The sequence below is a fragment of the Diadema antillarum genome, unplaced genomic scaffold, assembly GCF_040938485.1.
Source record: "Diadema antillarum isolate AM-2024a unplaced genomic scaffold, OU_Dant_1.0 seq00000309_RagTag, whole genome shotgun sequence".
NCBI lineage: Eukaryota > Metazoa > Echinodermata > Echinoidea > Diadematoida > Diadematidae > Diadema > Diadema antillarum.
In genome coordinates this window covers 432,193-445,045 of record NW_027271330.1, presented here as the reverse complement: position 1 = coordinate 445,045, position 12,853 = coordinate 432,193, and the positions used below count along the sequence as shown (strand labels likewise).

The 12,853-nt window shown below is 39.7% G+C and overlaps 1 protein-coding gene across 1 annotated transcript in view; it reads right to left on the bottom strand.

The window, feature by feature from the left end:
• LOC139730390 (secreted frizzled-related protein 5-like) overlaps positions 1-7,361 on the bottom strand; it is a 50,309-nt gene extending 42,948 nt beyond the window's left edge. Inside the window, exon 1 of the mRNA XM_071641254.1 lies at positions 6,490-7,361. Coding sequence (XP_071497355.1) covers positions 6,490-7,033 — 544 coding nt within the window. The 5' untranslated portion in view covers positions 7,034-7,361. The remainder of the gene's footprint in view (positions 1-6,489) is intronic.
• Positions 7,362-12,853: the final 5,492 nt, after the last annotated feature.

Below are 12,853 nucleotides of genomic sequence, written 5' to 3'. Positions count from 1 at the left end.
TATACCTCAAGCATTCCCACAAAATCATTTTGTATGCCCGCTAAGTCGTTGGAGGGACCAGTTAGGTGGAAGTTAGCTTTCACCTCTCTGGAGGGACACACTGCGTCGAAAACAGTGTGGGTCTCCTCATTCGCGGAGATATGCTCCAGGTTAGGTTCGAACCCAGGATCTCCTCTTGCAAGTGTTTCAAGACTTATCCACTGTCCCATTGTGACCGCAGTGCTCTACAATCGATAACCGATGGAATATTATTGTCGATGGATTTATAGATATACAATCATAGATAACTGTATGTAAGACTATGCTACTACACTGCTAGCAATGATGAACTACGCCGGTACGATCTCGAAACTTGGAGCTTGTTTCGGAAGCATGCAACAAGGAGCGACAGACAGACCAACCGACCATAAAATGCGACCTCGTAACAACCTCGTGAGAGAGGGAAGTGATCGACTTTGTACAGCTCAAATATCACGACAAACAAAATTGCAGTCTTGTCCCTTTCATCTCTCTCTTCTTATATATTCCGATTATTACTTTTGTTTTATTATTGGGGGAAAATATAATAATGAAATGACAAACCACAATTATTCTGCTGAAGTGACGTGCGAAAACAATCGCTCGGGAACACATTCCAATTGTTGGTTAACATTGTGGCGAATTATTACTTCTGGCATAATAGAAATGATATCGGAGCTCAGCTTTCAAATCGACTTTATGGATAATTTCCCCCGTGGGAACCTATAGTCACGAGATATCGTTTTCAATTAAATCGTTGTGTGAAATAGGGTCTGTTTTTCCAATACTTGGAGTTGGAAACTAATTCACAAGCAATAATCGTTACGTCAGGCAAACCTGGAGTATTTAACAAAGGTTTTCGTTTATTTAGACTATTAACCATGTTCGATCGTTGGGGGTTATCTGCGACACGGTTATTTTTCTTCTTTGCTAACAAAGCACATAAAGAGAGTGTGTAAGGAAATAAAGGTTGAACTGAGTGTTTGTGGTAAGGAACGTAATGATGATGATGATGATGATGACGACGACGACGATGATGATGATGATGATGACAATGATGATAATAATGATTGTTATAATAATAATAATAATAATAACAGTAAAAATAATAATCATCAACATCGCCGCCATCATCTTAAGAAAGAAAACGAGTAAATGGAGAGGAAGAGAGGAAAAAAATGAAAAGAAGCGAGATTATAACGTATGAATAAAAAATATATATACTTAGATGTACTTCAGTTTATGAGTTGCAATATCACTCTAAAGTCATTAGGGCCTACTCATTACTCTCAGCGAACCATTACATTTCGATTGACTCTTGGGTAATGATTTTTTTTTTACTTTTTCTTTCTCCCTTCTTATTCTTTCTCCTTTTTTTTTCTTTTTTTTTGTCGCAACTATATTGCGTCATTGTCGAGTTCGCTCATTAAGGGTTTCAAGTCATTAAGCGCACAAATAACGAAATTCTGAATCATTATACATATAAATCATTTGGGCACGCATACACACATATCCATAATAATCCATGGCCTGCGTATCTCGTTATTAACTCTCCCAGTACGGCCACGTAGAATGCGATTAATACTGTGATATGCAGGCCTATACATACTGGTGGGAGGGGAGAATGAACGAGTTAATCTTAACGCTCTCTTCTCGTTTACCTCGTGCACGGCACACGCGATTCTTTCATCTTGCATTTCTCCTCCATTCACGCTCACACCTCACCTCATCTCCAACGTATCGCATATCGCCTATGATATCTCATTCAATATAAACTGGATGTGAAGGTGCGTATTGCTGTGACAATATTACACCTAAACATTACACTTCCGGTCTTTGATTACCACATCCATTGCGTGCACGTCATTTGAGTTCAAAGAGCTTACTTAATCATAATAGAAGCTCTTGATTTGAATCATACCATTTTTTCTTCATCCTCAGCCCAAAGGATTATTAATTACGGACTTAAAGTTGATATGTTTGCTTGTTTTCATTCTGTCCCTGAATTTCGGCTGTTGTTGTTGTTTTTTTTATGGCACGTTCATTAAACCGCACAATTCAATCGTTCGGAAGAGTTTTCTAGCAAAACGAGCTAATTCCATTCGTATTGATTTGAGATATCTGCGATTAAAGGGATCGTACAGTTTTGGTTGAGACCAAATTTCAGGTTTCTAACATTTTTTGGTGAGATAATGAGAAACATCTTATGAAACATGAAAGAACATGTAACTCTATGAGGAATTCAATGTTTATTTGATGAAAATTGGATTTGAAGTGGCTGAGATATCCAAAAAAGAGCGATTCTAATAAAGTGTGGGACCCACACTTTATTGCGATCGCTTTGTTTTACTTTGTTTTTGGATGTTTCAGTCATTCCAAACCCGATTTTCATCAAATAAACTTTGAATTCCTCTTAAAATGGTACGCTCTGTACTATATCATAAGTGTTTTCTTGGTATCTCGCAAAAAGTTAGAAGCCCGATTCTCACCTCCACCAATACTGTACCATCCCTTTAAGGCTGCTAAATCTGATGTTACGAAAATGGGGGACATTTTTAATCACAACTTTAAGAAGAGTCCTTTGTGTCATATGTAACAAGTAAGATATCACTGCATGGAAAGGTCTTACTTTGCTCTATCAGATTTTGACGGTAGACTTCCTTTAAAAACTTTAATATTGTCGTTTATAGGGATGGTACAGTATTTGTGGAGATGAGAATTGGGCTTTTAACTGTTTGCGAGATACCAAGAAACCACTTATGAAATAGTACAGAGCATACCATTTTAAGAGGAATTCAAAGTTTATTTGTGACAATGCACCTCAAAACAAACAAAAAGTCGCCAGACATGATTTTTTAGTCAAGACCATATTCTGAAAGACCAGACTTTAAGCTTTAAAATGATGTATAACTCAAATCAAATGGACTCTCCTAACCTATCTAAATATTGGAAAGAAAGCACAAACTCAGGAAAAGCGTGAACTGAGAAAAGATGCTCTGAAGTACCGTGTCTATTCAAGCGCTTAATCTTTACCAAACCGTACTGGCTGTGTGATGAATGGGACAAAAAAACAGGAAGTAAACCACCAGAGTAACAACAATGAAACTATTATCAAATTAAACTGAAATTAAGCATGGCTCATTAACACATTCTGTCCATAATCAATACCAACTTTCAAAGCAGTAGCACTATTCTTTTAAAAGTTATTAGAGTTGAAAGTGAAGAGTGTGGACAAGGTTTTTTCAGAAATGAAAAGGGGATTCTAAAGACACACCTAATCACACTATTCTACCAAAAATGTTCGAGATAAACTGCTAAAAAACACACTTTCCTGCCCGTTTTATGATACCCAATTTTAGCATAATGTAAAAGAAGACCTGCTCTTTCAGAAAATATGAAAAAGTCAAGTTCGGCTAGGTTGACCCATTTCACTTATTTTCAGTCCTCACGCAAAATCAGTGTGTGCGACTTTATGTTTGTTTTGAGGTGCACTGTCACATTTGACAAAAATCGGGTTTGCAATGACTGAAACATCCAAAAACAAAGTAAAACAAAGCGATCGTAATAAAATGTGGGTCCCACACTTTATTAGAATCACTGTTTTGGATATCTCTGCCATTTCAAAACCAATTTCCATCAAATAAACGTTGAATTCCTCATGGAATTACATGCTCCTTCACATTTCATAAGTGGTTTCTCATTATCTCACACAAAAAAATGTTAAAAAAAAACATTGAATTACGTCTTAACGAAAACTATACGATCCCTTTAACCTGTTTTGTGATTAAATTCTTCAGAATACTCTCAATCATGCCGACGCTTTCCTCGTGAACGCAAGAGGACAAAAAAAAAAAAAAAATCCGATATTAGTATTATGATATATCTTTGTAACGAAATATGCCTAGGTGACGTAACAAACTCTTCCGCTTTTGTCTCAATAAAACAAATATCTCAATGTACTTTAGGTGACCTTTTTCTCACTACTTTTGCAACTCCCTGTTGTGTGATGATAACGAGGTTTACTGTTCCCAAGCATCTTTCGCACAGAGTAATATTTTCGCGACAATTCCGAAGCCATTTTTAAGAATATGTCGGATTTCTGCATAAGGTATCTGTCGTCCCGTCAGGGTGACCATGGCGCTGTAGCTGCATGGTCGTACCATAAGTGGTCGACGTACCATGGTCGTACCAACATTATATACATGGTATAAGATGCATGATGGCTTTTATCGAGTAAAAATTGGTTCCCGCAATTATTAGGTCATTTGGCGACAATCGATTTACGGCCATCCGACTGCACTTTTGATGGGATTCATGAACTGCAGATGCGTGTATTACGAGTATGTGCGTGAGAGTGTAGGCACATGTGTGCGTGCGTGTGTGAGTGTGTGTGTGTTTGTGTGTATGGGAAGAAGTATGTGTGTGTTTGTGTGAATAATTGCCTTGAAGATGTCTTGAAGATCCCGTAAAAATAGGGACGCTATAAAGTGGTCGTTTGGTTTCTCGATTACAGAGTAACAGGTGGTTTGGATATAACTTACGAAAGTTTGAAACTGGCGTCGATCTGCAAAATAGATTTTTGCGATTAAATTGCAAGTCCTCCGTACAAGGGCAAAATTTTCTTCAGTTAAAGGATATCAGCCCTCATTCACGAAGCACAAAGGGAGATCACAGTGCATTAAGTATAATGATATAGGCCTATATCACTGTAGCTCAAATGAATACGAAAGTACAGGTTTGTAAAATGAAAAGACACAACCTGGAAGCGCATTTACGCCCTGTCCCCACATCATTCACTTTAATGCGCGTAGTGAAATCAGAAATAAAATAAAAAAGTAAAGGAATAGAAGGAGTTAGGTCCAAATCGGACTCGGTATAAGAAAATTGAGGGACTTTACATATATTAAATGTTTTCCGGGATCGTTGTTAGTGGTTGCCACCACGTTGATCAAGCTGGAACGATGATGTAATTTATATTTTAAGTGAACTACTGTAGGCCAATATACAATGCAAAAGCATGATTGAGGTGTGTAAGTTCATGATACCTGGTCTTCAAGATCACTTATGGGGCCAAATTAATATCTAATTACGTGTCATATATCTTATCGAGATTTGCCTATAAGAAGTGTTGTTGTTGTTGTTGTTTTGTTTTTTTTTTTTTTTTTGGGGGGGGGGGGTATCTAAGTAATCTGAAGAGAAATAGTAGAAAAATTATTATAAAATATTTGACACATACTCAGATATTCTTTAGGCCACACAATGGATGATTAAGTTATTATGAATCAATACAATCAACAATGCATTGCACGGTCCCTTTAATACTCTCTCATGCTTTTAGAAGGGGAGGGTAGAATAAACCTGCTCAAACCCTGAGAAATGAATCAAGCGATGTCGACACGACCTCCCAAGCCATCATTTTGCTTGTTACAGTGCAATACGGTCAGGAATATACCGCCACCAACGACAATTTAATTGCAATCCAATTTGTTTTCAGGAGAAATGAGTTTTACGGGGAAAATCATGTGCAGCCCTAACATACTGTGTATACACAGAAAGAGAGGAGAGAGAGAGAGAGGGGGGGGGGGGTAGAGAAGTGAAGAGAAGAGGAAGGAAGTAACAGAGGGGAAAGGACGAGTGACGGAGAAAGAGAGACATTCAATTAAATTCACCCATTTTGGAAGATAAGTGGAAGAAATCAATTACTGTTGCGTGAGAGCGCTGAATAAAGGCCGATTTTCGGTCTCGATGATTTTACGCCATCACTCATTCGACGGTAATTTACTGTCCCGCCGGCGCGCAGGAGCGCCGCATTTTATCAGAGACCCTGACAGAAATTGGGACTCGTTCAAGAAAACTTTGAAGTTTGTTTGTGTCCATGCTATTAAGGCAGTGATTCTAAATATTTCACAGAACGCTCGTAGTGGATGTATTAAAATGATTAATGATATTACGGTAGTACATTCACAGATAAGAATCGCTTACTCTTCGAAGCATACAGAAACCGTGGAATTATACAAATACGTTCGCAAGAATGCAGCATTCATACACAGATTTTTTTTTTTTTTTTTTTTTGGGGGGGGGGGGGGTAATACCGACTTACATCAATCCTTTGATAATCACAAATTAGGCGGTGAGATTTTCACACAGTTGCTCTCGCGAGCGAATGATTTCATTGTGCAGAGAGCTTGAAGAGTTGTAGCAGAGCAAAGGTATAAATATACGACATTGTCGTGATTGTTGGGAGGCCATGGGAAAGGGTTAAAAGACGTATGGCCAGGGAGTTGGACCCCTTCCTGGAGTATGACCATAATTTCATCAGGGAGGTGGAACCACCTCCCTGATTTCATGAAGCACAGAAAATTAATCTGCACTCAGTCAATCCTGAAAACGAATTTTAATAGCAGTTTTAAATGTTAATTTGTCTAGCAGGTCAGTATTTTCAGAAGATTTTGATGATCAATTTTTACTTACCTGGAGAAATTTCAAATGTTGGAGAAGTGGCGGTTCCGTTCTGGTCTCGCATATCAGACTTGATGCAAAGGTCGTTGTCGGGTGGGAATTTGGAACACTCCAGCATGGCGGGCCAAGGGAAGCAATTCGATTCCATGACCGGAGCGCATCCACCCCGGACCTCCTCGCATAGAGACCGGCACGGGTAGATGGGCCGGTCCAGGCACACTGGAGCGAAGAGGGTACAGAGAAACAGCTGGGTCTCTGCGTGGCATCGCTGCATGAGCAGAGGGACCCAGCTCTGGGCTTGGTGCTTGACTTCCTCCATCGTATCATGATCCAAGAGGTTCGGCATTCGCATCTGGGAGTAGCCGATGTTCTGGCAGAGGCTGAGGTCGCTGGGAATGTCCACGCACGTCGGCTTGGTGATCCGGGCCGTCAGCTCGAGGGGATAGTTGCGAGAGTTCATCGGGGAAAAATCCCCGTCGGCTTCGGCTGCGCTTCCGACGGGCATCACGGGCGAAGCAGCGAGCGCTGCCAGGGCAACGAGCACCCACATTATCATGACGAAACGATGACCTCTTTCACTAATTCCTTCACTCTCGTAGAAGTAACCAGGAGCAACGAGTTGTCTCAAAGCGCTAGCCCTGCCGAAAGATGCTATTCAGTCCCGACGAAAGTGTGCTGTAGGGATCGTGAGAGCAAAATCTTCTTGGAGGAGTTATCGTCCTCAGAAAGAAAGGGGGCATCAATGGGCTAGGGAAAACTTCGCTCTCTCCGTGAAGGCGAGATCTAATGAGGAATGCTGAAGACCTCGGGCCGACGTGTTATGTGTTAGCTCCACGCCCGACTGTCTGGGACAGGACTGATGTGCAGACGATGGTGGCGGTTGACTGACGGACTGTCGTCTGCGCTGAGGTTTTGCGCGATCTGCCAAGTACGCACACGCACACAAGAAAAGCCCCTCCGGTGAGGTACGTATTGTTCGGCGAGTGTTAAATACCCGGTACTCCCCTCTTTCACGCGAACAATGGGGCTCCGGTCTGTGTACATTTGTCCCCCTCGTGACGGACGGGACCTTGCTTTTCAAACAGGAACGATAGTTTTTCTTCCAAACATAATGACACAAAACCGCGGCAGGACACCCCATTACACGTGTCAATCAGGCGTAAAGACCATTAAAGACAGGGCCAGGATTCAGCACCTATTCACCCCTACCCTCCTAAAAAAAAAGAAGAGGAAAAAAATAGAACGTCTTTCGAAGAGGCGTTTCTACTTTTTGTACTTTGCAAACAAGTGTTCTGGAAGCAAGCGTGAAGTAGGTATCCCGCCGTGTATGTTCGTTGTCTGTTCACCGTTGTCTGTTTGACGAATGTTTTGACAGACTATTCTGGGGTCTCTTGAAAGAAAGAGAAAGAAGCAATAAGAATGAGAAAGAGAGACAGGGAGAGTAAAAAGGAGAGAAAATGAGCATCTTTCATTTCTCTTTTGAAGTCTAGGAAAATTCGATCTAGCAAAGTCTGTCTGTCATCTGTCCTGTTGTTGTTTTAATCGTGTCTCTTCCTTTTTCCTTCGTTTAGTGTTTTTTTTTTTTTTTCGATTCACGTCTCCCTTCGCTGGAAGAGGCATGTTGCTGGTTGATGTCAGGGCCATCATATTTTGATGGACACAGAAACTCGAGAGAGAAATCTTCCAAAAAATCCATCGAAGGAGATTCTGATGGGCTGTCAATTAATCTTGGAGTCATTTCTTGTGAAGGATTGACGATATATTCAGTATGTAATCCCCGTTTAGTTAGCCTGAATTTAAAAAAAAAAATTGTATAAAAATGACGAAGAAGACTGTCACATCTTGCTGCCTGTATAGCCCATCTCGACTATTTGAGGATTGAGTGACTCTTTAGTCGAACAATAAATTTCTTTGAAATATACTTATGTGTAACATGTAAGCATAGATATATAGGCCTACTAGATAGACTGATTGATTGATTGATTGATTGATTGATTGATTGATTGATTGATTGATTGATTGATTGATTGATTGATTGATTGGTTGGTTGATTGTCAGGTAGATGTCGATATAGATATAAGTGTGTGTATGTGTGAGTGTGTGTGTGCGTGTATGTGTGTGCGTCTGCATGAAAAATTGTGCATGAAGATGCGTAAATTTTACTCTTTACAGCTCCATACAATGGAATTTTGCTAGAATATGCAAAGATCGCCAGTGGAACGTACTACGCACGTACGTAGTGTTTCCATATTTACTGTATAGCCATTAAGAGACTACTGATTGTTCAAGTTGCTGAAATTGAAATGAGCACTGCGCGGTCAACAATTATTGTGGCTTAGTTTCACTGTTTAATCTATAGATGTAACAATACATTGTAAAGTGATTGTGAGAACATTATGAGCACATGACATCGATACATTTGTCACATTTCCAAATGATATAACATTATCATCAATAAAGATGTAAATCGTTTTTGCTTTGTTGTTATAGTTTAGGGTTTTTGACATGAAATCTGAATTGAAGTCTGATTTCTAATTTTATCAGATACGGATAAGTTCGTGTCGGGAAGGAAGATTTGAGGAATGATATGATTGGGGGATGTTCCTGGGCATTTACAGCGATAACTGATATTAGTGAATGATCACCCAATCATGTCAACCTCACCTGGAGAATGATGGAATATAGAGGCTAATCCTTTCCGTACCGGGGAGGGACACTGTGTACATTGCTCTGCGGGTTTTCTGTGACAATCAGCATTCAAAGCATACAGAGGGTTAATGTGCGACGTACATGATGTATGAAGACACTGCACAACGCTTTACTCCTCTTGGGGCATTTCCTTTCAGTAGGAACTTAGGGGAGGTAGTTGCTCAAGAGAAATGCTGCTGGCGGTTATTACGGGAAACGAGGTATTACCGATGTTTCGTCTATAAAAGATCATCTGATACATGGATAATGCTCCAGATTAAAGGGAATGCAAACCCAAAGAGCAATGTGGATTGAGTGAGAGCAGCAACATTGACAGAACACATTAGTGAAAGTTTGAGGGAAATCGGACAATCGATGCAAAAGTTATGAATATTTAAAGTTTTGGGGATGGAACCGCTAAATGAGGAGACTTCTAGATGTTATGACGTATGAGTGGACGACAATAATAATAAAGAAAATAATATATAAAGAAAATTCCACAAAAATCCATTTTTTCATGAAAATGACAAATTCCATCAACTTGATATTGACATAATTATGTTAAGGGTAGCAGTTATTCCCCCTGCTTTGTGAAAGTGGTTAGTCAAGTGCTCTTTCATTATGCTAGAAAAATGAATTTTTGTTGAATTTCCTTTTGTCCACTAATACGTCATAACTTCTAATAGTCTCATCCAGCGATTCCAACACCAAAACTTTAAACATTCATAACTTTTGCATCGATTGTCCGATTTTCCTCAAACTTTCGCTGATGTGTTCTATACTAATGTTGTTGCTTTCACTCAATCCACATTTTGGGTTTGCCTTCCCTTTAAGTACGTGCAACTGCATTTATTCTGCGTTGCCTTCAGTATCGACTATTAATAATAGTTTTACAATTTTCATTGGAAAAATAAAATTATCGTTTCGACCAGAAAACTAAGGGGATAAAACAACCATAATGTCAAAAATGTAATATTTGCTATTTCAAGAAGAGATGTAAAGTCATTCAAATGCAGATCAAGATTCAACAAGATTGACGTGCGAGACCATAATGTGGAAGGGATATACGTAATAATAGTCCACTAGTGTTCAGTCGGGTACATTCCACGTGTGTGTGTGTGTGTGTGTGTGTGTGTGTGTGTGTGTGTGTGTTTGTGTCTGTGTGTGTGTGTAGGCCCTATATTTGTGTTTTATCTAGTAAGTGATGATTGTCATTATGGCATTAAATCAGTTGATTTGTAACACGGTATGACGTAATGCCGTGCGAGAGGTTGGCCGAACTTACTGAAAACATTCAACGTACCCGTGTGCGTGCCAAGTCAGGGCCTGTTTTGAAAACTCGTTGCTCTTTTTTTCCCCTATCCATATTTTCTTCAAACTATAAACCAATCGTCAACCGATCGCTCTGAAATGATCATAATCCATTCGTGTTGTCGTTGCAGTTTATTGTTCCCATCTGTTTTCCTCCTCCAGGAAAAAAAAAAGGGAACCATTAAAAAGAAAACAAGAAGAAGAGAAATGATGAGAAGCGGAGGGAAAAGCCGACATAACAAACATAATTTGCTCGAGTGATATTGATGATGATTAAAGATGAAGGGGAACAATCGCAAACAAACACATGGGAGACAACTTGGGGTACAGTATCGGAACTAGACTGGAGCGTTGAACAGGTGCATTGGAAGTAGAGCGCGCGCGCGCGCGCGAGTGACGGGGAGGGGGAGAGTATGTTTTAGTCTTATTATTTAGACCCTTATCGCTCTTGAATTCTTCTTACAAGAAGATGTTGCTAGGACATGAAAGTTATGACAAAGATGAAAGTTATAACAAGAACAAATATGAAAGAAATGGGTTGTTTGCATGTTACCTCTCTTGCCTATCACATGAGTTTACAGAGAGGATTGTAAGTTTAATTGGTACATACCTGGTAGAACATTACAAGTAGGGAACCACTTACGGAAAAAATAAACTGTGAATTCCTGTTAGAATTGTATGCTCTTTCAAGTTTCATAAGTGGTTTCCATTATTGTCTCAGAAAAAGGAAATAAAACCTGATCCCCATCTCAACCAAAACTATATCATCCCTTTAAGGGCTCTAAGAGAGCAGGCGGAAACATGGAAATAATGTGACGAGGATTGAAGCAAGAAAACAAATGTAATCAAGACTACGAGGCAGTCTGTGGGGGAGTGCGGGGAGACGTCACCACAATGTAATGTAGAAATTGACTCCCATTGGTTAGTTTAATTTGTCTCTTGAGAGTCCCTCAGCGCTGTCTAGGAATGCCTTCCCTGCGGCCAAGAGTTGACAGGTCCTGACAGACGGGAGGCCGGACCGTACCATTTCTGCGCGAACTCGAGAGGGGGGTGATGTGCAGAGTTGTTAAGCAAACAATTGAAGAGTTTCCTCGCAAAACGAGCTGAATCCATTCTTGTTGAGACATTTGTTTAAAGCTGCTAAAAAAAAATGAAAATAATAAGAAAATGCAGGATATATTTAATCATAACTTCTAGAATATTCCTTGTTTTGTTAGAAGTGAGGTATCACTGGAATGGGCTTATTTTTGCTCTATCTGATGACGGACTTACTTTGAAATGTTTTAAAATGGCGCTTGGCCCATTTTGCAAGAAAACTTTTTAAATGTGTCGTTTATGGACACCGCACTAACTCCTTGTTTGCGGTCCGCTACAGGAGAGCACAGCTGCAAACAGACGCAAACGTCTTTTTTGTTTGCTTGCTTGTTTGTGTAGTTGTTTTTGTTTGAATAATTTCCGTATGTATGCATGGCAATACAGGTGCAGATATAATGTGCTTTAATCTGATTTGTACAACCTCCCGTACACTTCGTTCTCCAATTTCTTCCTCCTTCTCATTCTCCTCGAGTACCATTTACCCCTTCCACCTTTCAATCTCTATCTATCTATGTATCTATCTATCTATCTATCTATCTTTCTATCTATCTATCTATCTTTCTATCTTTCTATCTTTCTATCTATCCATCTAGCTAGCTATCTATCTATCTATCTATATCTATCCATCTATCTATCTTTCTATCTATCTATCTATCTTTCTTTCTATCTATCTATCTATCTATCTTTCTATCTTTCTATCTATCTATCTATCCATCTAGCTATCTATCTATCTATCTATCTATCTATCTATATCTATCCATCTATCTATCTTTCTATCTATCTATTTTCCTTCTTCCTATCGATCCATGTGTGTATATATCTCTCTCTGTCTCTCTCTATCCGAACATGTCTATCTCACTCACTCTCATCACTATCTTATCGATGTTTGATATCATCTTTTCTTTCCATCTCCTCACTCACTCTATCTCTCAATGGTTCATTGGTTGTCATGGAAGCGAAGGGAGCCAGAACCAGCCCGCGTTGTTTCACGACGGCCCGTGACAGACGCGCAGACGAGATAACCAAATATAGCACGATATTCGACTCCAAGTTCAGTTAGAGTGTGTGTGTGCACGCACGAACGTGTCGATCAAAGTTTATGCCTGTTTCAACGCGTATAAACAAACAACGCGCAACATTATGATACTAGACACACAAAGCTGCCTCGTCGTGTGCACGCTCAAAAGGGCATGAGAAAATAATCTGCAATAATACATTACATCAGGGTTTTCCTCCGCTATTTCAGGCCTATCAAATTAGATCTATGTCTGTAAATCTTAAG